At 51.2% G+C, this 27,341-nt stretch overlaps 1 protein-coding gene and 1 long non-coding RNA gene across 2 annotated transcripts in view; one reads left to right on the plus strand and one right to left on the minus strand.

The window, feature by feature from the left end:
* Positions 1-1,970: 1,970 nt before the first annotated feature.
* LOC144933939 (plexin domain-containing protein 2-like) overlaps positions 1,971-27,341 on the minus strand; it is a 42,497-nt gene continuing 17,126 nt past the window's right edge. The window contains exons 2-14 of the mRNA XM_078859269.1: positions 19,297-19,490; positions 15,160-15,300; positions 14,962-15,031; positions 11,852-11,974; positions 9,980-10,098; positions 8,869-8,968; positions 8,092-8,187; positions 7,169-7,250; positions 5,805-5,865; positions 4,553-4,712; positions 3,633-3,671; positions 2,703-2,848; positions 1,971-2,125 (exon numbers count right to left, since the gene is read on the minus strand). Of these exons, the coding sequence (XP_078715395.1) occupies positions 2,015-2,125; positions 2,703-2,848; positions 3,633-3,671; positions 4,553-4,712; positions 5,805-5,865; positions 7,169-7,250; positions 8,092-8,187; positions 8,869-8,968; positions 9,980-10,098; positions 11,852-11,974; positions 14,962-15,031; positions 15,160-15,300; positions 19,297-19,490 (1,442 nt within the window). The 3' untranslated portion in view covers positions 1,971-2,014. The remainder of the gene's footprint in view (positions 2,126-2,702; positions 2,849-3,632; positions 3,672-4,552; positions 4,713-5,804; positions 5,866-7,168; positions 7,251-8,091; positions 8,188-8,868; positions 8,969-9,979; positions 10,099-11,851; positions 11,975-14,961; positions 15,032-15,159; positions 15,301-19,296; positions 19,491-27,341) is intronic.
* LOC144933943 (uncharacterized) overlaps positions 16,223-27,341 on the plus strand; it is a 64,648-nt gene continuing 53,529 nt past the window's right edge. The window contains exon 1 of the long non-coding RNA XR_013637107.1: positions 16,223-16,244. This is a non-coding gene — a long non-coding RNA (uncharacterized LOC144933943). The remainder of the gene's footprint in view (positions 16,245-27,341) is intronic.

The raw sequence follows: 27,341 nt of genomic DNA on the forward strand, positions 1-27,341 counted from the left end.
GCGAAGCAGAGCCTTACAAAATAAACCACGTCTCCCCAATCATCCTCGCCATGTACCTTACAACCCCCCCCGAGCTGATATTCAATTCATTCTAACAACCGTGAAAATGTTAAAACATTTTAAACCAAAGCAGGGCGGTTAAAGTACCGTTTAAAATATCTCCCTCGAACGAACTCCACAACTCTAAAAAGTCAGTAACACGTGGTTAAAAAGCAACGTCAATCAGTCTTCTCACTGTTAAAATCTACACCGTCTAAATTTGTACATCCTTTCCCCCTCTCCATGGGAGTGCGATGCCACCCTCCTTAAAAAAACGTATTGACGCGTGAGGGCATGGACAAGAGGGAGGGGGTGACAGCCGAAACCAACCCGCTCCCCTCCCCCCCCCAGAAAAATATTGTAGTCCTTAACCACAGCCGAATCAAACGACTGCCATGGAATGCACCACACTTTACTTTTTACACTCAACGATAACGTTTACGCGATCGTTTTTGTTGTCGTTTTGTTCGTTATAAAACCCATCAGTCCATCACAGCATGTGTAAAATAAAAAAATCCCCGTCGATACTCCTCCTCTAACAACAAGGTAAGGCGCGCGTCCGTAAACAGACGGGGCGACCGCTTGGGCCGTCGGCTAAAAAACTAACAAGGCACTTCCACACCAAGCGAGCGTCGGTGGCGCCATCCATCCCCACAAGCAGCAGCGTCTGCTGCTGCACTCCTCTCCGCGCGGGCGAGCGAGCGAGCGGCACGCATTCCTCCCGAGCCACGGCGCAGTCAACACGGAGTCTACGAATGCATGTAAAACGTGTGCTTGTGCCCCGCACCCAAGTGCCGTGCAATTCCAAGTCGTGTTCAATCCGTGCAGTGTTCAAATCCACACCGTGCTCAAATCGATTCAAACTGTGATTGTGAACCTGTGCAAAAACGTGTGCTGCGTGTTCGTGCGCGCGTGCTCTCAACTTTATGCTCCGTGCGTGTGCACACATCTGCGCTTGGGGTGCAGGTGAACGTTTGCCAGTGTTCGGGTGAACGCTTGCAAGGGTGCGCGGGTGAACGCTTGCCGGTGTGCCGTACACGTAGCGTCGTTCCGTGCCAACTCGCGCCGCCGCACGCCTCGCTTCCCGTGCAGAGCGAGCACGCCGCCATGCTCTCCCCCAGCAGGCAAAGCGACAGACACGGCGCGCCGGCTCTGCGTGTGAAGCCTCGCGCAGTGCATCCTGCGGGAGCGACGGACGCGTTGGACCGAACCGCTCGGCGACACGGCAAAGGATCCCCCATCCGGCGGGAACCATTAAATCCATTAGCAGGGCGCTGGCTGGGCGATCACCCAAGATAGCCATGCATCAATCCCGGGCTCACATCCACCCAGCAGTGGACAGAGCATGCTAATCACAGAGGCATCTCCCCCCCCCTCCAACCCCCCTCCCCCCCCCCTCCACGCTCCCCATCCCCCCCTCCACCCCCCCTATTCTCCCCCCCCTCCACCCCCACCCAGCCTTTCCCACTCTCGCCTTGTCCCACCACCATGGGCCTTTCAGACTTTTCCCCACCTCTCCTCCATCCCGAATCAAAATGTATTTGTGACGCGCCGCACACACCAGATGATTGATCAACATGTCCCCATGCGACTTAGGTTTGATGATGTTCACATGAACCGGCACCCTCTACGTGGCAAGGGGCGCCACACACTCGCGCAAAATATCTCGGTGTGAATTTGAATCGGCTCTCTTTAACATGAAGGGGCACGAGTTCCCTCAAGCGTCAGGCACGTGCGGCGTGAACCAACTGAATGTCAATTTAATTTTTGTTCAACGGAGGGAACTGGCGAAGGTGGAAATGACGGACCGTGGCCGGGCACAAGGACTGGAAGCTTTTAAAAACGCTGCCTTACCCCCCTCCTCCTCCTCCACGGACACCGTCCCGCCACGCCACCCTCCCCACCGTGCCAACCCCCCCCCCCCCCACCGCCACCACCGTGCCCCCCTCCTCCCCAGTAGGGTGGCGGGCGTGCGTTACGACTCGACGAAGCAGTCCTTCTCGAGGCTCACAGACTCCACCTCGGCGTAGGACGGGTGGCCCGAGCCGCGGCGGAATCGCATCGACGGCCAGCGGCTGGGCCGGTGCTGCACACAAACGCAACGTGCAACACCAGAGCACACACATGCGTCAACGCGGTCGCACAGCCGCTGCACAGATTAAGCACGATTTGGAATTGGGTGGGGGGGGGGGAGCGGGGGTGGGGGAGGGGTTCCATGCAAAATTTGCCTCCACTGCAGTGCAAATACCACACCCAACAAAGACATAGATCCGCACCCCCCCCCCCCCCCATATATCCTGGACAGACTGTTGAGGGAAAGTGCTGTTTGCGAGCACCTATTAAGGCTGGCACGGCCTACGAAGGGGGTGGGTGGCCTACAACGCCCGGCCGCCTTTGTATCCCCAGTAGTGAAGTTTACACACAGCACCAGGTACTAATTTGAGGCCGAGTCGACCTAGGGGAGGCACATGACCACTTCAGATAACCGTCACTGGTGTTGGCCGTGAGCAGGAATCGAACCTCGGGTGGACGGGTTCGTAGCGCCAACCCGCTGTGCTACCGCGAGCGCCGCAGACGTGCACACAGACACACAAAGATCCCCACCCCGTGTAGCCTCAGCGGGACCATCGGGGCGAGTGGCGGCCGCCTCGGACGAGCCTCACCTCGATGATGAAGAGGCCGACGGGCGACGTGGGGTGCCGGTAGACGTAGAGGACGATGAGCGACAGCGCCGTCAGGATGAGCACGGCGAGCAGCGAGCCCAGCACGGAGCCCACGTAGAGCGACGGGGAGTGTGAGTAGCTCTCCACTAGGGGGGAGGAGGAGGTACACGGTGGCGAGAGGTTCACTACCTCGCCTCGGTATTCAGGAGCTCGTGGGTTCGATCCCAACCCCGGTGCCTCTATGGAGTTTGTGCCTCTCCTTCATGGAAGCGTGGATTTCTATCTGGGTCCTCCGGTTCTTTCCCTCAACATTTAGAATCTATTTGGCTGCTATAAATGTCCACGTGATAAGCCACTTCGTTGAGCTATCATTTGTGCCCAGATCTCTTCTGAAAAAGCTTCATAGCTCAGTGGGCTTCACCTCGTAAAATAAAAAGTTTTGTTTTAGTTAGCGGCGGACGAGGGGACGTCCCGCTGTACCTACGGAGCGACGGGTTGGGCGGGCCCCCCCGTGTGCACGAGCCGGCGGATCGCTGCATCGCGAGAGGCGGCGATGCGGCTTGGGGAGGGCCTTCATCCAGTCGTGGATAGATCAGGGTCTCACATTCTCATTACGTGGCCTAGCTACGTAGAGACAGTAGTTGCTTGGTGGCAATAAAGTGAACACCGAACTCGTGTTTATTCTCAAGAGTTGGATTTTTTTCCTGTTCAGCTGTTCATCAATTATGTTGTATAGCGATATGCGACCGGGCTGACAAGAATTAACTCCTCTAGGGCAGGTGGGCCACAACCCCATTTTGGGAGTTTCACAAATCTCTCCGTGCTACACCAACCCCTAGTCTCTAAAGCGCTTGCACCACAGGTGTACGCCCATCTCAGACTCCACCTTTGTCATCCCATTCCAACTCGCCAAACAAGAGAAGCACTTACTGGCAGACTTCTTCAGATGCAGAGACATGCTGCCTTCATCTGAAATAGAGCAGACCACAGGACGGACAGGCACATGAGGGGGTTTCACAGAGGGCAAGCAGACTGGTGCAGAAGTAAAAATTGTCTAACGACAAGAAAGGGACTGAGTTTGACACCCGGCATGAGTGCGGAGTTTGAATGTTCTCTCCCTATGTCCTGCGTGGGTTCCCTCCGGGTTCTCCGGTTCGCACCCATAATTGAAATGTTCGCTGGTGTCGACCAAAAGATCCCAATGCTGGACGGTTAATATCCCATGGAGCCATTTGCAAGAGTAGGCCAGTGTTGTGTGCGAGCATCATGGTCCAAACATCGAAAGTTACCCACAAATTTCTCAAATAGGGATCACGCACAGCAGCAACACAGCCATCTACCGAGATAACTTAAGATCCTTCTGAAATAGAGGCTTTAATACGTTTGGGTAAACAAGTGTATTAAATCAAATTTTATCTAACAAACCGGTATGATAGTGAAGTAGACTAAAACTGAACTTTTTTTATTTTACCAGGTATGGCCCACTGAGAAATGTTGCTCTTTCAGAAGCTACCTGGCCACAAATCATAGCTCAATGAAGTGGTTCATCACGTAGACATTTATAGCAGACAAATTCTTTCAACGCACGATGTTGATTCTAAATGTGGGAGGCAAAAACAGGAGGACCCGGAGAAAAATACATGCGACCACAGGGAGAGAGATATGCAAACTCCAAATAAACACACATCAGTGGGTCAGGATCGACCTCTTGTATACCAGACAAAGGAGCTAATATCTCGCGACTGGGCGTTAAGAATCAACATCAACCAACGGACTTCTACAGCTCGTCGCTGGTCCAGCTGGTCCAGGAGGCGCAATAGTGGGCGGCCATCACGGAGCGGCCGCGTTACCTCTGGGGCCGAAGCTGGTGGTCGCCGTGTTGGCGGTGGAGACCGCGGTGGAGCTGGGCTGGGTGCTCTGCCGCGCAGATGGCCCCGAGGGCGAAACGTCGCTCGAGTTCCCGGCTGCTCCCCCCGCCGCCTCCTCCTCCTCGCACTGTTCCTCGCGTAACTGCGCGGAGCGCACACACGACACGAGCGCGGTCGTCACACGTGGTAGACGTACACAGAAGACGCGGGTTCCCGGTCACCCGGCGCGGTCGGTGGAACACCCCGGTGGCGAGATGTTAATTATCTCGCCTGGTGTACAGGAGGTCGTGGGCTCGATCTGGACCGTGACGCCTGTTGTGTGCGTCTCCCCGTGGTCACGTGAATTTTTCTCTCCGGGGCCTCTGATTTTTCCCTCGACATTTAGAACCGATGTGCACTTAACAGTATTTGGCTACCGCTATAAATTTCGACGCGATAAGCCACTTCCGTTGAGCTGTCTTTTGTGGCAACTGGTCTGATAATTATCGACAGGGGTCATTGCAGGACCTCCTGACTTCCAAGCCGCTGCTGCACCTCCCCCGCCGTGCGATGCGATAAGAAACCGCTCCCCCTCCCCCCCAGTGGCATCTGTGGGCGATGCATCCACCACAGCAGGGGTCGGCAACCAAAATAACAAGAAGAGCCATTTCTTTCCAATTCGGTACAAAATTCAGTATTTCAAGAGCCGCAATGCATCTATGTACATACGTACATATCGTCAAGAAGCAGCCCGTAAAGAGCCGCATGCGGCTCCGGAGCCGTAGGTTGCCGACCCCTGCACCACAGCAACCGGCAACTAACGTGTAGTCCTGCTCAACCAGAGCTATACATGCTCCGATACGTGCATCGTCTTAGACCAGAGAACACCAAAAGATGAAACGGTGCAAACACCGGTGGTTAGACAAGGCAGCCTCATGTGCATACATTAGAAGATCATGTTTGTTTGATACCTTGCAAAATGTATCTATTTTGTGTTTGAACATCCTAACACCTCCCGTTCCATTGCCAGGATGAGTAAAGCCTATTCTCATTATTTCATCAATCAACAGTGGATTTGGAGGGCGTTTAACATGCACGCGCCACTCTATAGAAACAGTGGGCCTATGTATCACAAAAAAAAAGCCCTTGAGAGCCTGGACTTGAACAGGGAGAAAGAGTTCATAGCACGGATAGCTGGGGCAAGGGGAGTTCCAGACTGTGGGCACAGCAGAAGAAAAGAATAGTTGGACGGCACCTCCTGCAGACAGCCGTTGTCAATCCAGTCCTGACGGTGGCGGTCAAACCCACTGGAGCACCTGCAAGGACAGCGAACGCCTGGATCAGCTGGCATCTGACACCATCCCCCCAACCCCACCCAACCCCCCCCGCATCCCTTCCCCACCCGCCCGCATCCCCCCTCCCCCTTCTCGCACCCGCTGACCCCCATCCCTGGCCCACTTCTCCATCCAGGCATCCCACCACACAGGAGCTCGGAATGTTGTTTTCCTGCAACCCGTGGAGTCGCTAGCGGGCCCACAGCCGGTGGCACTGGTTTCTACAAGCGCAGGGCGCAGCAGTCACTTGGCTTGGATATCCGAGGCAGACTTCTTGAGCACCTCACAGGAGGCGGCAGCGAGTAGAGGCTCGTCTCCTGTTTATAGCCCCCCGGAGACGGCGTTGGAAATTTCACATTCCTCATAGCAGGACACAGCCGCGGCCGACTTGCAACAGCACTGTCCCTCGTCCTCGCGACCCAGATGGACGATGAGGAGGAGGAGGAAGGAGCGTTGAGTGAACCCTGGGGCGAGGAGTTGAACTCGCAACCTTCCAATCAGGAGCCACCCAACCGCACCACAAAGATGCAAAATAAAGTAAACCCAGGATATCTGTGGATTTCTCCAGGATAAATAAAGATTCTGAAACCCCACGCAATCTGCTACAGAAAAGTTCGTGACATGGCAGCCAATGCTACATTTTATAATTTTTCCCCACTCAGATGCAATTTAGCTTAAATTAATAAAAATGTTATTGGGATCTACAGATGAACTGCACCTTACAAATGTAAATTAATACTAAAAACCGCATTGAGTAACATGATTGGCTAACTGGGCTGAGACTACAAACTCGCAACCCTTGAGAACCCGGTTTACATCACGGGAGGCCAAAACCAAGGATTTGGACGCAGAATATCAGCAACGTCGACTGCGATCTATTAACCACACAATCAACTAACTCACAAAAAACTATTATTATTTTTATCAGGAAAGGCCCACTGAGCTATGTAGCTCTTTTCAGAAGTGACCTGGCCACAAATGAAAGCTCAACGAATTGGCTTATCACGTGGAAATTCATAGGGAAATATACTAAATGCATGTTTCTAAAATGTGGAGGGAAAAAACGGAGGACCCGGATAAAAATCCACGCGACCACAGGGAGAACACGCAAACTCCAAATATACAGCAGGCGTCAGGGTCAGGATCGAACCCACGACCTCCTAAATAGCAGGCAAGGAAAAAAACACTGGCCATCGTGGTCACGGTGGTTAAATGATCCCAAGGACTCGCACGGCATGGTGGTGCCAGCGGTGGTGGGGGTCATCCAGCAGTGGAGCAAGCTCACCTCTGGAGGTGACCACACCAGCTGCAGTTGAAGCTGGTCTGTGCGGTCAGGCAGCCCTTGCAGCTGGTGTACTGCAGGCACGCTGCGGGGTGAGGGGTGGGGGTAAAGGGTGGCGGTGAGTGGTATCTTTTTTTAACCGTCCAAGTTTTGAATTTCAAGTTGCAACCCGACACTGGGAACCCGCGGCGTCACGTGCGGGAAGACGGACGATATCGCCACTGCAGCAGAGAGACGATGGGCTCGCTCGCACCGTACACACGGACAGACGAGTAAAGTATGCCAGTAAGGGGACAATCTTGCGTTGTGGTTTACCTAATTAAATATCTAACGAGTCATTTTTCCCAATTGGGCAAATTTGAACCATGACACCGGCATGAAGTGAACAGCGTGTGGTTTTTATGGTGAATACATCCGCAGTATTAACCAGGGCGACGACCGGGGATCAAACTGCGAACGTCTGCTACAAGTCCCGAACGCGCTACCACTGGGCCACATTGGGGCAGCGTGGTGGTGAGATGTTAACTACATCGCCTGGTATGTAGGAGGTCGTGGGTTCAATGCCAACCCGGACACCTGTAAATTTGGAGTTTGCGTGTCTCTCCCCGTGGTCGCGTGGATTTTTCTCCGGGTCCTCCGGTTTTTCCCTTCACATTTAGAATCAACACCACGCGTTTAGACTATTTGGCTGCTATATATTTCCACATAGGTCCCTTCATTGTACTATCATTTTATTTGTGACCAGGTCGCTTCTGAAAAATAACCATGTAGCTCAGTGGGCCTTACCTGGTAAAATAAAAGAGTGGAGTTTTTGCTTAATTCAATTTTACCCACAATGCACTGTAGCTTGGGAGACAGGTGCGCGTGTCACTGCCAAGAACGCGGGATGGGGACTGAAGGGTGGAGGATGGAGGGAGAGCACTCACTGGGGAGTGGCGCCATCTCGATGACGGTCAGGTTGGTCACCTTCACCACCTCGAGCTCCACGCGGTGGTACTCGTAGATCGTCCGGCGCCGCAGAACTGGGGACACAGCGCACACGCATACGTACGTGTTGAACTTCTTTTGCACCACCGTACGTAGCCAACCATGCTAATCGGAGCTGCAGGGGCTGCAAGACAAACTAAACACATATCAGTTCGAGAAATTAGTTTGGAATCTAAATTATTTCAAGAAGAAGCGCATCTGAAAGCGTGCGATGCGGTGACCGTCTTTGTACGATGGTCAGCAAAAAGCCGCTGCTGCGAGGATGACTGTAGATCGCTCGATGGTTTATGCTCCCTAACGAGACCAGCAAGGTATTGTGGTTCATTTGAGGCAAGTGCGACCTTTAAAAACGCTCGGCGCTCACCACGGGCACCACATCTGACGAGTTGCCAGCGGCGGTAATCACAACATAAGTGTTCATTTTAATAAAAAAAACAATTTGGAAACCAATTTTATTTCACCGGACTGTACCATTGGTGTAATCAGGTGTAGAGTCCCTCCATAGAGTGCAGTGCTCCTCCATTCCTGTCTATGTCCCCCCCCCCCGCCCGGAAATCCCTCATCCAGCCGTGGATTGACAAATGGATAACAGGCATTCGTCGCCATCAGCACGTTAAGCGAAATGTGCAGTCGCCCATCCCCTCCCCTACCAAATCAGGAATTTAATGATGCACGATTCCATCGACGATAGCGAACCCCACGCTTGGGGGACGTACTGGGCAGTGCGCCGAGACTCTCCACCACCATGAAGGCGTCCGACAGGCCGACCTTCACCGGGTGGTTGTCTCCCTTGATCCTCGTGACTGGGACTGGGATCTGGTGAGGGGAAGGAGAGTCCAGTGGCTGTTTAAATTCCTCATCGGAAAAGCGCCTTATTCAAAAGGCGATTCACAACAATTATACTTATGATGGTGGTTGAAATAAAGAGTTAGGGTTGTTATTAAAAGTGGTGGTGTGGTTGTGCAAAACAGGTGGTAGTGGTTACAGTAGGTTTGGGATTAAGGTTAGGGGTTGTGGTAGTGATGTGGGTAGGCGGTTGCGATAGGGGCAGGCCTGGTCATAGCAGGGGTAACCAAAGCATGGAATAGCCAGAGCAGGATGAACTTGGGAGAAGAGATGGCTTGTGGGCGTCAAGAGCTGCAGACTCCAGAGGTCTTGCGGGGCACTGCAACCCTCCTCCGTATCAGAGAGGTCACGTGACTGAAAGCAGCCAATTTAATTGCCGAAGCAATGTTTGAGCTATCGTTTTTACAACTGTTTTGTCATTATCCCACAATGAACCCCACGTGAACTCTATTCAACACAGCAGGGGGCAGCACTGGTCGGGTCATAACATTGCAGAGGGTTGCCAATTATTTTAAAGACAGACAGACCGTGCAGACTACCCATAGACAGTGCAGGCAGATGGGTTACCGGACAAACACACAGGATATAGACTGGAAGACACGGGCAGACAGACATAAAAACCAACAGATGCAAAAATAACAAAAGATACTTAGACAGACAACCAAACAAACAGGGCATACGGACAATGGCAAACATGTGTTGACAGACACTGATATATATATTCAATGACAGTTGGACAAAGACACACTGAAAACCTAGACACATGGACGCTACGATAAAGCAACCCAACGGACAGGCAGAAGGACATGTACAGAAACGGACTTAAGACGTGCAGACACAGGCCTGTGATGAGACACATCGACAATGGCACAACACGACAGACGAACTGACGGTGGGGTTAACGGTGGGTCGGAGGGTGGGACGGAGGATGGACGGACAGACAGACAGCAAGACGGACGGTGGGACGGAGAGTGGACATACGTCCTTGTAGGCGAAGACGATGCGGCCGTCGCTGTGCAGCGCGGCCTGGAAGGTGAAGCTGCCAGCGCCGGGGTTGTCGTGCAGGTGCACGCGGTCCCACTGCACCACGAGCGCCGTGCCTGCACTCGCCCGGGGATGCACGACAAGGCGGGGGGGAGCAAGCAAAACACTCAACAACAGTGACCAAATTTGATTATTTGACAGCTGGCCCTCCCACCCCCTGCCATGCAGAGTAATGCTGACGGCAGCATTTGCCTACTGCCACCGCCGGGAGGTAGCCGACATTGAGACATCTCAAAATTATTTGGGACAATGCATTTCTCTATTCTTTCTGATTCACCAAGCAAATTCCTGCATCTCGTTAAACAGTTGTTTCAACTGCACACTCATCCACAGAGAGAGAACTGCAGCCCGAATGCTCGCGACGGCCGTGCGTTTGACGGAACCTGCTCTTTTGCCCAGCTCCGTGCGACACAAAGAGACAAAGAGCGTCGGGGACAGGAGTCTGCGGTGGGCACTCCATAAATAAAGCGATTAATGAGCGGGTGCACGGGTGAACACGTGAACGAATTAATGAGAGTGGCGAGAGAGACGGAGAGAGAGAGACTGGGAGTGATGAGTGGGTTGGATGGTTGGAGAGATGCATGGAGAGGTAGATAGGATGGGGGTGAGGGGGAGGAAGGGTGGCATTAGGAGGGAGGGGCAGAAAGAATGATCTCCCGCAACACAGAAAAGGTGGTAATGGACGTAGGGGGAAACAACGGCAGCACCGCACTGTAGAGGTTGGCGGAAGGGGGGGGGGGGCAAATGAAACCAACTCCATCATCACGGGCTAGAGACGTTGGACTGCAGCCGAAGTGTTCACTCGACACCAGCACTGGCCGCATCCTCGGTACCGACCCTGCTGTTCGTGTGCTAACGCGTTGGCGCCGTGGTGGCGAGACGTTAAAATACTGTTAAAAACTATTTTTTATTTTACCAGGTAAGGTCCACTGAGCTGTATGGCTCTTTTTCAGAAGCGACCTGGCCATAAATGATAGTTCTAGGTTTGAAGCTTTCGTGACTGCAAGTATTTATATTCTTAGATTTTTTCAGTAAAGTCACGTAGGTAAAAAATTTAAATTAATAAAAGTAAAATAAAAATAAAATAAAAATCACGACGTTTCGGAGGCAACACAAGCTTCCTGAAGACGGAAGCTTGTGTTGCCTCCGAAACGTCGTGATTTTTATTTTATTTTACTTTTATTAATTTTTATTAAAAAATTTTACCTACGTGACTTTACCGAAAAAACATAAGAACATAAATGATAGCTCAACGAAGTGGCTTATCAAATATTCTAATCGCATGTCGATTCTAAATTTGGAGGGTAAAAATGGAGGGCCCGGAGAATAACACGATGTAACACAATTGTTGTTCCTGGGTAGTAAGTGTTATTTCGTAATTGCTTATGCCTCAAAAGAATAGAAAATGGCTATTATTTCCCACAAACTTTGCTTTTGTGACCAGGACGGTGATATTTAGAAATTTACCTATTTTCAATGAGAAAACATGCGAATTTGTGTGGCTTCCCGAGCCCCCCTGTCGTCCAGAAGACTCTGGACCGGTTTCGACCTTCTGGGCCTCAATCAGCTGTCAGCATCCTTAAACAAATGCTGCTCAGTTGGCAGCTGTTATATAAACAAGGGCACTGCGTATAAATAATGCGGGTCCTGTTCAACATGAACACTCGTCGTGGAAACCACTCTGCGGTTGGATTTCGATGTCACACAAATGATCGCCCGAGAAAGCGAGCAAGCGTTGGCGGTGGTGGCGGCCACTCGTGCCGCCGTTGCGACGCCGCAGCACCGCGCGTCCGTTCCCCGCGCCCTCACCGTTGTCGAAGTATCGCACGGTGGACTCCTTGGAGATGCTGGGGTCAAAGTTGGCCATGAGTGGCGCGATGTACTGGGTGGCCGTCAGCATGCGGTGGATCACCTCCCCCGTGTAGATGAACCCTGCCCGGACGGGTGGACGCGAACATTAAGGACAGCTCACCTCGACCGCTGACACGCTGAGGAGCGGTAAAATACCGGCGCCGACATATTTCGACACGCGTCGTGTGACATCTCCGGACTGTATGAGTCCCAGCCCTCTGTCAATCTATGACTGGACGAAGGCCACAATGGTTAGAGTGGCGCTGCTCACAGCGAGTTGGTCATATTGGTGGGGGGGTAGACAGGACAAGTTAAGATATCACCCGCCACTAATGTTAATCGTCGTCCAGTAAGGCCCACTGAGCTCATTGGCTATTTCAGAAGCGACCTGACCACAAATGATAGCTCAAAGAAGCGGCTTGTGTGAATTTACAGCAGCAAAATACTCTAAATGAAAGTTTCTAAATGTGGAAAACCCAGGAGGAAATTTAAACGCAACCACAGGGAGAGAAACATGTAAACTCTAAATATAGAGGCGTCAGGGTTGGAATCGAACCCATGAGCTCTTGTATACCAGGCGAGGTAGTTAACATCTCGCTACCGTGGCACCAAATGCACCGAGCGCTAGACACGCAAAGTATTACACACACGGCCGGAGGTTGACGCAGGGGGTCTGCGGGAAACCTCCATGCATATGGCCTCCTCTTCCCAAGTCTCACGGAGTGACAGGCACGGCAGGATTGGCAGCTATTTGACAGATGCAGGATTGGGCGTGTGGGTGGGTTGACAAATCTGTTCCCCCGCCCCTCCCCTCCAGTCGTCACCACACCGCTCACAAGGATGCAGGTGATGCCGAGGCCAACGGAAGGGATGGTACATGCTGGTTATCCATGCCAGTTTGGCGACTTACAAATCCGTCTACGAAGGATGAGCAGCGAGATTTTGTTAGCTCGCGGCCACTGCTGAAGAGCAATGACGGGTGGCTCCCAGGGGTGGGAAAAAAAAGTTTACTCAAGTATTTGCTTTGCCCAAGTTTGACGGGCAATAAAAACAAACTGTTTATTTACCCACTCAAACACTTCAGCCAGAGAACAGAAACCCGATGTTTACTTTCATGACCTCAGAGCTAAACATTAACCCAGTGCTGTAAGCTATACCACAGGGTAATATGCTGGGGTTATTTCGCCCACAAACACTAAAGGGGATTGTGGTCAGGATCACCTGGGACTGCAAATGCCACTAGTTTCCAGCATGGCCAGTACCCACCACATACCCTCTCCACGTTTCATATACAAAACGAAAATACTCAAACATATTCCAACATCTTCATTGACCTTTGCATCAGAAAAGCTGCTATAATGGTGACCCTGCTATCGTATATAGCTGGGGATCCAAAGAAAAAAAATGCATCGGATTTTTTTTTCTTACCAATAAGCCATTTTTTGGCCACCCTCACCACTGAAATGTGGTAATCCTACTGCGCCATAAACCACAGAACTCACAAGGGACTCCCCCCCCAATGGAGTGAACCCATGGTCCCAGCACAGTCAGACGACTGCACCAATCACAATAATGTTGTTCTCACATTTTGTTGTTGCTCAATTTGGCCGAAGAAAATAAAAGTGGAAAAAAGTGGAAAAAGAAGTGGAAACAAATACAACTGGAGAGAACGAATCGTGAGAAAGGGGGGCCTTGGGGTAACTCCGGAGGTGGCATCAGCAGTAGGGTTAGTACTGGCATCTGTTATCTAGTTGGCTAGGGGTACGCTAGTAGTACGTGTGTTCAGCCTGTGACCGCTTCCCGCTGCTGCCGTGAACCAGGGCACCAGACGTCGCCCCCGCGGTGGGGGTGGCGCTGGGTTTTGTTTTCTCCCTCCGCTTGCACGTGCGCCCACGTACGCACGCGGGCGCCCGCGGTGACACGCTGACCTGACACGCTGACCTGCACAGGGAGCCTAACACGCTTTGACAGGTCGCAACGAGCGCATAAATTCACCCCCCCCAACTCCCCCACCCCGCAGAACTTCCTCTTTCTCTCCCAGCCTTTACCAGGCCACTGGGTCCATGTATGTATGTATGTAGAACCTTTCGCACCGTACGTAGCCAGCGGCGCCAATCAGAGGTGCGAGGTGGGTGGGGGGAAAGGACAACAAACTAAACACAAAAAGCAGTTCGAAATAAATAAATTCCATCGACGATTTTAAAGTGCATAGCTCCCAGAGGCTTGATAATAACACGGGGGGGGGGGGTGGGGGGGGCGCCGGTGATGCGGCCCTGGCCGGCAAGCGTTCGTCACTTGCTCCGCAAGTTCGCGGTTCAAATCCAGCAGTAGGCCGCACCGGTTACCATCGTTAACTACGCCCGCTTCACTCGGTGGGCGTTAAGAGATTCCCGCGCCAGTGTCGTGGTCAAAATTTGTATGCATGTAGAATTTATTTTGCACCGTTTGTAGCCAACCGTGCTAAATTGGAGGTGCGGGAATTTGAAAAGTTTGCCTGTAATTTACGGAATTGGAATTTACGCATGGAGACGTTTGCCCCTACTGTGGATCTACTGCAGCCTGTGATACACAGCGCCCACCTGGCCCCCCGTAATAGCCTTGCTTAATGAAAAATGGCGTGAATCCTAATAGCATTCAATTATTATTATTGTTATAATCCATTATGAGCTGCCCCTTCGTGGCGAGAGACCGATGACCAGGCAAGAAGTCCACTTGAGCCTCACCCGCAATATTCCCACTATCAGACCTCAGAAGAAGAGCGGCGTTGAGCCTGGAGAGTTGCTTTTGGATGGGCGACCACACACCTGCGCATCAAACTGGCCCTGTAGGCTGCGTGCCTACATTGTGGGGAGTGCGCAGGGAGATCCATTGCTGAAATATACTACGCTCCGCAGTTAAATAGCACCTCCCCACCCACCTTCCGAGGCCCGCTACATCCTCATCCAGGAGTGGATTAACGAAATGGCCCGTACGTGTACACGCAATGCACAAGAGCCCGCTGGGGATTAGCGTCTACAAACACTGGGTGGGGGGGGGGTCGCTTGGGGAGGTGGGTCATGGGGTCACACCTCCAGTTGCGATGGTCACCTCCTCCAAGTGGTGTCCGTAGAAGAGGAACGGGAACGACAGGTTCACCCGCTGATGGGAACACGCGCCACGGAACACACAAACACGTGTCACTGTTATTGGTCGTGATTGGGAATCAAACTCCGTGTCGCTGGATTCGTAGCGCAGTGCGCCAAATCACTACGATGCGTGCGCCTCACCGCGGCCTGCCGGTGCGTGTTGGAGAGGATGCCGTGCACGCGCACGTGTTGGTTCTGCATCTTGTCGATGTTGACCCAGAGCTCGCGGCCGCGCGGGTCGGCGAGCCGGTAGGTTCGCGAAGTGTAGTAGCTGTGGTTGTCCTGTCCACGCACGGGGGCGTTTGCACAGAATGATAATAATAAATAAAACGTCCATCATTCCTCCATTCATCCGTTCATTGGCACGAGGCTTAAAATTCCTGGGTGGTGAAACCCTCGGCATTTTTCAAATACTTTACAATGCAGCCACGCTTCCTGTGCAAGCCACCGCGGCCACGGCGGCGGTGGTGGCGCTCGAGAAGCGACGTCCCGGACCGTGGGAGACAAGGCGGCCTTCTGTGCGAAAACCGGACGCACGCAACGCCATCGAGGTTGGCTGCGAGATCCCGCCGGTGGGGTGGGGGGGGGGAGGGGGGGCTGCGGTGGCTGTTCGCCACACACTTTTTAACCCAACGCTCTGCGCGGCACATGAGCACTGGCGGCGTGGAGGATTTTTCGCCCAAGCGGTGATTTTCCACCGGGGCGCGGAGCCAGCGATCCACCACTCTGGAGGCGGCGGTCGAGGGAGGGGGGGGGCAGGGAAAGGGCAGTGTTTTAGATGGCAGTGCAGCAAGTGGATTATTGTTCCTGCCTGTGTGGACCTGTGGCTAGGGGTAGGGCACTAGTATGGGTAGCTGGCGAGAGGTAGGGCTAGTACGATAGTGGCTGGACTGAGTATATCAGCTGTGGCGACGAGAGCGTCCCTGGCTGGGAGGATTCTGAGTAAACCCAGATAATGCGAATTGCCGATGACCTGGCCACAGCCACGGGCAGATACACCCTTTCCCTCGGGCAGTCGTCATTTCAAATCACCGCGTCGTTAGACCGACGATCTAAGCGACGGAAACAAAATCCCGTTTTCAACGCAGCAGGATCGGGCGCTACGAGTGGCGTGGGACGCAGCTGCGCACGGACGGATCTGTTGCGCATCGCGTGGCGTTCCAGCTGGCGTCGCCACACGCACAACTGCGCTAGCTCAGGGCCTGCTGGCTTGAGCGGAACGAGCGGTGGGTTTTTTTCATATCAATTGCGCAAACAGCCCTGCTCTCAAATAATTTTTTGCGTAATATTCGTAAAATTTCACCTGACTTGTTGGTGATGGGCATCGCGGTGCAGGGTGAAGGTTACATTAGGTGGCGAGATGTTAACTGCCTCGCCTGGTACGCAGGAGGTCGTGGGTTTGATCCCAACCCTGACGCCTGCTGTATGTTTGGCGTTTGCATGTCTCTCCCCCGTGGTCGCGTGGATTTTTCTCCGGGTCCTCCGGTTTTTCCCCTCCACATTTAGAATCGACATGCGCTTAGAGTATTTGGCGGCTGTGAATTTCCGCATGATAATCTACTTTGTTGCGTCATGATTTGTAGCCAGGTCGCTTCTGAAAGAGAGCTATATAGCCCAGTGGTTCCTACCTAGTAAATGAAAAAAGAACGTTGCTTATAAGTACTTTCGGAGCTCTTGTAGAGCAACACCATCGACCCACGTGTGAAGGGCATTTGCAGGTAGGAGGAATAGGAGGATATCACTGAAAACTGCTTTTGAGGTCGCTTCGAGTGACCGCTTAATATATGGAAAATTTTCAATCTTCTGCCGGATGAAGGCTTCCCCTCCCCCACAATGTTAGCCGTGGCCCAAAATTGATCTCAGCTCGCCAGAGTTCATTGCGCCATTGTATGCATGTGTGCGTATTTTATTAAAACTCTCACCACTGTACATAGCCAAGCACGCCAAGGACAAAGGTTTCTAAATATCACAAGGAAAAGCATTCCAGACGGCCACAGAAGCGTATCTGAAAGTGCGGGGATGCAGTGACCGTCTTTGTTCGATGGCCAGCCAAAAGCCGCTGCGAGGATGACCGGAGTTCACGCGATTGTTCATATGCTCCTTGGCGAGATCGGCAAGGTACTGTGGTGAGCAAAGCACTGCGCCACTGCTCCACCCAACACTACAGCGTTCGATTTAAACGGTCTCCACTCCCACGGCACGTGGAAAAATTAGGCTTCAGAAGGGCTTGTTAATGTTCGCTTGAGAGTCAATGTCATTAAAACGCACGGCAAACACATCATTATTACAAGCTTCTTAAGACTTCCAATTTAAACCCAAAAAAAACAAGAACCGAAATAAATGTAGTTATTCAGCGTAAAAAAAGAAAGCGGAATATAATCCACGCATTTCATGCCTGCAGTGTTTACTATTTATAAGCTCATAAATATTGCCACGATCACTACACATCTAAAAAAACGCCACGCATAAACACGTAATGTAGAGCCGAGGAATGTGTTGACACGTCCATAATATTGGGGTTTCAGTCCCAGCAGTACAAACATCTCTGTTTCTCTTGGCTCCGAGTTCGGGTCGCGAGCCTTCCTGAGCCTTTTGCCGAGGCCTCGCTCCCCACACCCCTCCCCCCAAAAAGGCATGTGTGTTTGAGCTCTGCAGACTGTACAAAGACAAGGAAAGCATTTCCTGCTGTTTCAGCTTAACATATGTTCAGCTTAAAGCCAAAAAAATGAATTTCTCATTAAAAATAAAAAATCCCCACTTGGACGAGCAGTTTTGCCTGTGCCAGGCAGCGCGCTGCGTCACCAAACTGAAATGAACGCAGGTCACAATATGCCGCCTGTTAAATGCAGGTTCTATTGTACGCCGACTGCGATTCCCATCACTGAATAATCCACAGGTTGTTTTTGTTACTTAACGAGTTTGCAGTTTTCTTTTCTAGCAGCTGCATTAAAAAGGAGCAGCATTGCAACGTTTCATTGTTAATGAAATCCCATGCTTGTGGTAAGTGACAATGAGCAGGCAAGGGGGCATGCTAATAGCAATGACGATAAAAAGGCTCTTAATCCGTCACCCTCAGGGACTGCCAAGCCAAGGCTCCCCACCTCCCCATCAGAATTTCACCGTTAAAACCACGCAACCTCGGTTGAGTTCACGGAATGAGCAGTTAAAAAAAATTAGGCTAACTCGCAGGGAACATTGCAAAATGATCCAAATCGTAATGCGGTGGCTTGTCCAATTGGAAGGCAATTGTCTACGGTTTAAAACAAAATCTGGTTCATTCATGGAGGTCGACGGTTCAACGCACACCACAAAACTAAAATGGCATCATCGCCTGGCTAGCGCGGATTCCAATGTTTGCTTGCCCAGGTACATCTGACACAGTGGCGTTTTTATTCGAGCAAACTGTGCCCTCCTCATCAATTTAAGCAGACGGGTTTTTTTTCCATAAGAAGTAGGGCTCAATGTTTGACGCACCATGCCCAGGTAACAATCTATTTCACAAATCGGCCCTTCATCAGTGGTTATTGTCAACCTTTATTACACGCTTTTATTAAACTCACTGTCTGTTGTTTTGTCGTATCAACAAATCTTGTAACTCAATTTTAACACACTTCCCAATGTGGTATCGACTGCAAACTTCGTATACTCATGTCTTACCGAAGACAATACTATATTCTATCATAAAAAAAAATATTTTTAAACCATCTTTTTTATATGTTATGTTTCGTCTTCGTTCTAATTGTCCACGCTCAACTCACGTTGGCTGTAAACCACCACGGCCCATTACGTTATGGCAAGCCTCGGGGCCACTTCCTGAAGTCGTGGAGTTCTGCTATTACTAGTATGGTACATTTAATTAAAGCGTGTTATAAAAAAAGCATTTTTTTATATTACTTATTGGCAACTACCGTACCCCACTTGTTGAATTTTATTTCAACCGAGTATGTATCCCTCCCCCCCTTCTTGCTTGACCTGACACAGTTGAGAAAAAAAGTATGAATAACGAACATCGATATTTTAACCAATTGTGAGGTAAATCAACTGTCTGCGAGTAACTGCAAGCGAATTTAAAAAACTAACAGACACTGCGCGTGTAAAGTAATTTGTCCGTGTCCGCTGGTCACTCTTGGAAACCACATTGTTTACCATCGGCGGCGCTTCTGTCGCAAGGGTCCGAGCTGCCGCGATACAGAAATAAAAACAAATCGCAATATTTGATATCATGAGGTATCCGATGAGCTATAAAAGCTCTTCCCCCACCCCACACATGTCCAGTACCTCAAAGTGAGCGGTGCCGTTGTCGGCGCCGTCCTGGCTCTCGCCACCCCAGGGGTCGTCGTTGTCGTCGTCCACGTCGTTGACTCCGGTGCTCAACGGCTGCGATGCCGACGCCGCGTTGGGCAGGGGGCTCACGTCCCTGGCGGAGCGCGACGCACCCTGCCGGGCTGCCCCGACCGCCACAAACGCCAGCCCTGCGCGGAGACAGAGCGAGCGGTAAGGGGAGCGCAAAAGGTTACGGAGTGCGCTAGAGGTCACAGAGGGCGCGAGAGGTCACGCACGGTGCACGTCACGCGGCACGTGCATGGCTCACATGGCCTCAGAGGTCTCGTACTGCATGAAAGTCACGTGACCAGTACCAGTGGTGTCAAGATCGGCCTCTGTGGATGAGGCTCGTGAAGGATGCTACTGGGCAGTTGGAGGTAGCCGCCCTCCTACAACAATAGAAGGCAGAGGAGCGATACTCACAACGAGCGGAGCGCCGGGCGGCTAGGGGGCACAGGTGGTGCATTGGTCAGTCATCTCAGTCAACACATGGCACCTGGGTCTGTCCCGTGACCTCCTGCCAGCAGGCGTTCGACACTTTGTGGCCTTAAAATGACCATAGCCTGGCACAAAGCACCATGGTGATGTCACTACCACTTGGTGGCGAATTTCGGTTGTTGTTGAGGTCTTTCATTTGGTGCTCGCTAACATCACTTGCCCCAACACTGTTAAGGCTCTACTGGGGGATAATTTTTGTCAGAAGTCCCATGCACAGTTCACATGGCACGGACAGGTCACAGAACGCGTGCAGGTCAAGCAAAGCTCCGCACAGATAGTCAAGAGTCCGTAGCTATTTCTGCAATCCACAGCCCAACGAGGCCATACACTACAATGAACACCATTTTGTACCAAGCCAACAGTGACCATTTTATAAAAATCTAGGCAGGGTCCCACCATAGGAACGTGGAATTTCCCTCAACTGGCCCAGGAGCTGCCGACATCGCCGAAACCCATCAGAATATTGTTTGAGCGAGCGGAGAGCCACATTGAGTTCGACTCGACTCCAGCAGTGTAACGAGCGCGAGGGTAGGGTGCGCCTTGGCCCCCCCTCGCTAGTCCAAGCTATGAGTTGGGGCCCCCTTGACAACCACCCTGTAGCTCGAGTAAAAGAACATTCGACGTAGAAGTCCCTTTTTGGGATATTTATTTGATTATATACACGTCAATTATATTGCCAAGAGCTACTCCGGAGCTGCAGTGGCTGCGTTCTCCGAAGACGGAGCGCCCCCACAGCGTTAAATGTTCACGACCGTGAGCATAATGATGCGATTAGGCAAGAGTCGTTGCGATAAATCATAGCCTCGGTGCGACCGTGGGAGACGAATAAAATATCGCAGCCCCATCTGACAGATTGCCAACCCCCCCCCGAGCTGATAACGTCGTTACTAAGCCACTGCTCAACTCGCAAGGGCTGTGGGCCACCTCTTCCTCAAACGTCACGTTCACACATCCCAAACACCCCCGCCCCCCCCCTCACTTCCACCGCCATCAGATTCTTCCGTAAATTTAGCTGTCGATGCTATAACAGGACGAAAGTGAAACGTATCTAAAACGGACTCCTTTGGCAGCTTCCAATTCGTCAGCGCATGGCTTCATCTCCAGGCTGGAGAGCACCACACCCCCTACCTACCCAGCTTTCAACGACGGCCATCAACCATCATAATCATCATCATCGTCGTCGTCATCAGCAGCGGCCATCAACAAATCCACTGCTGGATGAAGGCCATCGCCAACCGACACGGTCCCACACTGTAACCATCCACCCAGCACCCACACATGAGCTGACCCCCATGGCTCCATCTCCATGATGAACCCCGACATGAGCCAGCGGACAACCGAGCGTGCCTTAAAAATTGACGTCCGGTCAAAATTTCTGGATTCACAATTCCATTCCAGAATGGATTTAGATCTTCTGGTGCCGTTGGTTTCGGGGGTTGGTCAGTACATGCACGGGAGACCACCAGGGCTTGCAGTCTGCAGCAGGCATGGGGCTACAGGGCAAGATGGTAGTGTTGAGTGTTTGACTCGTAACCCTAACCTCGTGAACCCAGTGGGTTTCCCCCCTCCCCCCCTCAGAGTCCACACGATTTCCTCCCAAACACCTCACCGAAAAATAATTTAGACTCAAACGAGGCTTTCCTAGGGAGATAAAAAAATTTTTTAATAGCATAGCATACACTTAGTGTACGATTTGCAAAAATCCACTATTCTACTTTACTTCTACATTGCCCGTCTTCACAAACCCCTCCTTTCTGATCTCGTCAAAGGAGCATAAACCATTACACATACCACGCTCATCCTTGCAGAATAAGTTTTTCCCCTTTTATCTGGCAACAAAACAGGTGTACTGGCAAAGGAGGTCCCATGATGTAGATGCTCACCCCGAGCTCTCATTACTCTGATAGTGCATTGTCTTTGTGCTGTAAGCCTTTTGGCGTCCTCTGGTCAAACACCGTTTTGAGACTAGGCTCAAAAGAAAGCTGTCTCTGGTGTGGACCAATCAGTTTCAAAGACAATGCATATATTATGAGAGTATGTTTTTTGTTTGCATTTTGACCACAAGCATTGTGGTTAATGCAGACATGATTCCTTGTAAAATGGTTTCAGTTTGGCGTTTTAACAATTTACCACCTGTTTTCTTGCCAGATAAACTCCTTTTAAAAAGTTTTTTTTTAAACAACGCTTTTATTTACTTCGTTTAACTCACGGTCTTTGAGAAGTTCGTCAATGGCGCCTGAGACACGCGGCGCCTGATTTTTGTACGAGCCGATTAAAGTTTAGGGACCGCGGCGTCTTTGACCTACACAAACATAAATAATAAGGCGCCCATACAAAATATGAATTGCTTTAAAATAGCGAATTAGTTGATTAATTGATGCCGATTGTGATACAGGCATGCATAGTCACCGGATCTGAGTACGTGTGCAAAATGTGGAATTGATTGGACAACAGGAAGTGGACTAAATTTTGATTACAAGATTTGACCACGACAAACAGAGGAATCAAGTTAAGTAAAACCGTTGAATAAAAGGGTAAAAACGTATTCTCAAAAAATCTTAATAGTTGGAAAAGCCAACAGGAAGTTTTGGCGCAAGTGTTTGGAATTTAAATCTCTTTGACTGCACTGTGTTGCACACATTTGCCCTTTGTGGCATGTTTGTTTATTTTGGGATAGTTTGCCAAGGCCGCTGCCAGGGCAGTTCCGCCACCGCCACCAGCCGCCTGTTACAGTCTTGCGTGTGGGACGCTGTGGTTTGAAGCAGTCACACGCCACCGCTGCCAATATCGACCCCAGTGGAGCTACACTTTTCGCTCAAACGGTGGTCCACGGCCATCGGGAATAAAGCAGAGTCTGTCTCAGCAACAGGTTTGTGCGCCCCTCCCAGCCGTGCCCTGTGCATGACCCCAAAGGCTGCGACTTCTACTCTTACATTGTAGGCACCTACCCCAACATTATCCGGGGGGGGGTGGGCAGACGAGTGGGTGCCCCGATGGCGAGATGTTCTCTTTCGCTTGGTGTACAGGAGATTGTGGGTTTGATCCCAACCCTGACGCCTGTACATATGGAGTTTGCATGTGGCTTTGATTCCAACCCTGACACCTGTATATATGGAGTTTGCATGTCTCTCACCATGGTCATGTGGATTTTTCTCCGGGTCCTTCGGTTTCCCCCTCCTCATTTAGATCTGGCTGCTATACATTTCCACGTGAGAAGCCACTTCTCATAGCAATCATTTGTGGCCGGGTCACTTCTTATACAATGCGTTATATAGCCCACTTGGTCTTACCTAGAAAAAACAAAATAGTCTAGTTTAATCTCTTGCTGGCCACGTGACCGCACCAGACCACAAAAACTCTTCCTGATAAAAACGATCAAGCGGCGACGGCGGCGGCACAAACCCACGGCAAACACCACATGGCACCAGGAACGTCTACATGAAAAAAAAACGCAGCTCTACCGATTGCCACGGCCGAAATTGCACTGTGGCACCAGGTGGGAGAGAGAATTACCGCAGCGTCTCCCGTGACGGAAATGATGCAGTTGACAAATTGCCGAAGCTGCTGCGGAATGTCTCGCGCAACACCGGAGACTCGCGAGGAAACATTGACGGGGGCACGGCGCTCTCCGACCCTCAATCATAATTTGTAGACACACGGTCACGTGGCAATAAAACAAAGTTGATGGTGGCCCTCATTACCCATGGGCCACCCTCATTCGATTTTCACAATAAAGGAACAAAAGTGGAAACATCAAAGCGAGAAAAACAGACAGCTCACGACGGGCAGCAGCGGCACGTCCGATGAACCACACACGCTTAAAGCGATCAGCCGTCGAGAGCTGGCTGTGTACGAAGGAGTGGAGTGGAGCTTCAAGACGTATTCCCATTGAGAGGGTCGGTCAATCGCTCACGGTAAACATAACAAACTGCACCAGCTACACAACAACCACGTGCGGCGTGAAGGGGACAAGGACGGCGTAAAGGGTTGAAGGGCAATTACTCTATTTCTCTCGTGCCACGTGGCATTCACAAATCCCATTTCATCAACCTAAGACTGTACCAAGAACTGATCTTGGTTTAAGTCAGAGCATCACACTCCGAACGTTTCTCATCAGTCCGACAGCGCTGCCAGCTGAGGTTAATCTGCGATGGGTTTTTATTTTTTCCAGCGATGGAAATGCCACATTGCCACAGCAGAGCAGTCTCGCAATAACATGCGTTATTGAATCAACGTGCGTTCAGAGTATTTGGCTGCGATACATTTCTGCGTGATAAGCCACTTTGTTGAGCTATCATTTGTGGCCAGGTTGCTTCTGAAAAAGAGCTATGTAGCTCAACGGGCCTTACCAGTTAAAATAAAAAAATTGCTGAGGTTTTTAGTTTAATAACAAACCACTGCAGACTTTCCACAAAGTGTTTTGATATTTTATCCCCCCCCCCCCCCCCGTAAGAAGTATGGAGGAGACGAGTCAACTGGCAACCGGGTCTTTAACTAGAAACATTCCACAGGACTCGGAAATGCAGGAAAATATCAGTCACAAGTACGAGCTGGGATGGGCAACCACCATTCATAAACAGGTGTTACAGGCTGCCGCAGGCCTACGCTGTGGGCAGTGCAGTAAATGTTGGACTGGATTTCTATGCTACCCACCTTCACCAAACCGCACGTGCCAGTGTGGTGAAGAATGGTCAAACAACCCCGATGATCACCACGGTGTGGGGGCAAGCCTTTATCCAACGGTGGATTGACAAAGGGCTGGAAGTTAACAATAAACAAAATTGGAAGAGGGTTACACATGTATGAGGAGCAATGAATTTCTAAAACAGATGGTTTTGGGGCAATCAGTCTGCTCGAATGTGCCAAATCAGCACAAGACAGATTCTAATTTGGGGCCATAATAACCTCAACTGTGCAAAACACATGCAATGAATCATGCCAAACGCCGGTAAACATAAAATTGCACAATATATTTAAAAAACTCCCACTTATTAAAAACAAGAAAAAGGAGATCTTGGCAAAATGTAAATAACGCACTTTCCGGTCTTATATTTAGGGTTTGATTAACATTCTTGAAGGGCTTTGGGATGCCAAGTGAAGGCAAAAAGCAGCGGATGTTGACGATGCCTGGGCGCACACATCACGCGACAGGCCGCCGGGTAATCGGAGATCTTCACGCCCAGCATCTATGGCAGCGTTAATTTTTATTCTCCCTGTCCAGCGCGTTCGGGATTTAATGTTGGCGAGTTCCAGGGTAGTGATGTCAATCCCTCCGGCTCTGTGCCTCACCCCCACCCCCCAAGGTACAACGCAGCACGTCCACCAGTGTGTCGGCCGCGTGCTCGCGGTGGAAACCCGACCACGTGCAGGCGTGAGCGTGCAGACGATCCAAGACAGCGGCACTCGCACAAGCACACACAAAACCCGGGTAGTCGGTTTCGTAACGCAGCGCGCCAACCACTACACTACCACACACACGTACACACGGGCACGATGGTATCAGCTGTGAGCACACAGCTTTCTTCTTGTAGTGTATCAGCGTAATGCCCTTCCATCAATCTACTGCTGGATGAGGGCCTCCCAATGCTATGCGGGTAGTGAATTAATTTGGCCATACTTCACAAAGCTAGTTACTGCTGGCGATGAAGGCGGGTAGTAGAGACATGGGAGCGTATTAGTATCGAGCAGCAATAGGTTTTGCTACCCATAATGTAAACTAAACCATTTTATTTTACCAGGTAGGGCCCACTGAGCTATGCAGCTCTTTTTGAAAAGCGACCTGGCCACAAATGATAGCCCAACGAAGTGGCTTACCACGTGGAAATCTATACAGAGACAAATACGCTCAAACGCACGTTTCTAAAATGTGGAGGGAAAAGCCGATTGACCCGGAAAAAAACACACGACCACGGGGAGAACATGCCAACTCCAAATATATAGCAGGCGTCAGGGTCGGGATCGAACCCACGACTTCCTATGTACCAGGCGAGGTGGTTTACTTCTTTACACCGCAGCACCGTGGCTACGTGGCCATGCAGCGCTATGGATAACATGAGGCGATTGGTGGGCTGCTCACTCCAACACTCTCCAGGCTCCCTGCTTAGCCTGACAGGGTCGTACGCATCTCTGCCGATTTGGTCACCAGAATCTTTATTTATCCTGGAGAAATCCGATGCGCTATGAAGCTCCTTTTCACAGATGTCCAGTACCAGGGGTTGTTGGTATGGCGAGACCAGAGGATAGTGCAGCAAAAGCCCAATTTGCTGCACTTCCTGCCTCTAACCTGCCCAGACCAGTGTGGTGAGGTATGGTCAAACAACCCCACCCACGTGGCACAAGATAAGTTAATACTTTTACGATGATTGCCTCCACCATCCCTACCCCGGATCGGCATCAACTTCAAATTACTTAGGCCTCTCATTACACTGCATTAATGTCACCGAGGCAGTGACCCCGACAGCCGTGGGTGTATTTTTGGCACCCGCTGGCACGGGAAGCGGGAGGGGGGGAGCTGCACGCAGGGACTTGAGGACCCGGGCTACCAGGCCGTTTCATCGCATCCACGAACACTGCTGCGTTCAACCACCACACTTGCAGGTCACAACTACAACACACCGTCACTTAACAACCCACCGTCCACCAACTAGGCCCCTCACCCACCACACTGCAGGGTCACAACAAATGCACTCACCTCACTCATCCACCCAACAACAACGTCATTCGCCATCAAGTGGCGGTGACATCAAACTTGGCACCTATTCCAAGCTATGCACGCTTTAAGGCCAAGTGAAGCATCGAACGCCCGCTGGCAGACGGTTACGGAACAGACCCTGGTGCCATTGGTTGACCGGCTGCAGAGAAACCCTATTAACTGCACGTCGGCCTGCAGATTAAACCCGGGGGGGCGGTGGCGTGGAAGATCGGGCGAGCGGTGAAAATGCTCGTCGCCCCAACGATGGGCACCTCTCAGCGGGGAGTCGTGGATGATCGCCGCAGGGGCCCATCGTGAGTGGTGGATGTCGACGGCTCATCGGTCAAAGTCGGATTCTTCAAGATCAAGAATGTCAGGTCTAAGTTAACGTGGTCAACACCGTTGTTGATGCCAGGGAATTGCGAGCACGAGGATCGATTATAATACACGCCAATTATCTATTTATATTTACTAGTTGAGGCCCAGAAGCTGTATAGCTCTTTTTGATAAGTGACCTGGCCACAAATGATAGCTGAACGAAGTGGCTTGCAATGCAGAACTTATAGCAGCCAAATACTCTAAATGCATGTTGATTCTAAATGTGGAGGAAAAACCCAGAGGACCTGGTGAATAATCCAAGTGACCACGGGGAGAACACGTAAACTCCAAATATACAGGCATCAGCGTCGGGATCGAACCCACGACCTCCTGTAAACAAGGCGAGGTAGTTTACATTATTCACGCTACCGCCGTTAGGCCGACAGAATAGACGGTATAAATAAGGCAGGGGAAAAAAAAAGCAATGAAACGA

The sequence above is a fragment of the Lampetra fluviatilis genome, chromosome 1 (genome assembly GCF_964198595.1).
Source record: "Lampetra fluviatilis chromosome 1, kcLamFluv1.1, whole genome shotgun sequence".
Taxonomy (NCBI): Eukaryota; Metazoa; Chordata; class Hyperoartia; order Petromyzontiformes; family Petromyzontidae; genus Lampetra; species Lampetra fluviatilis.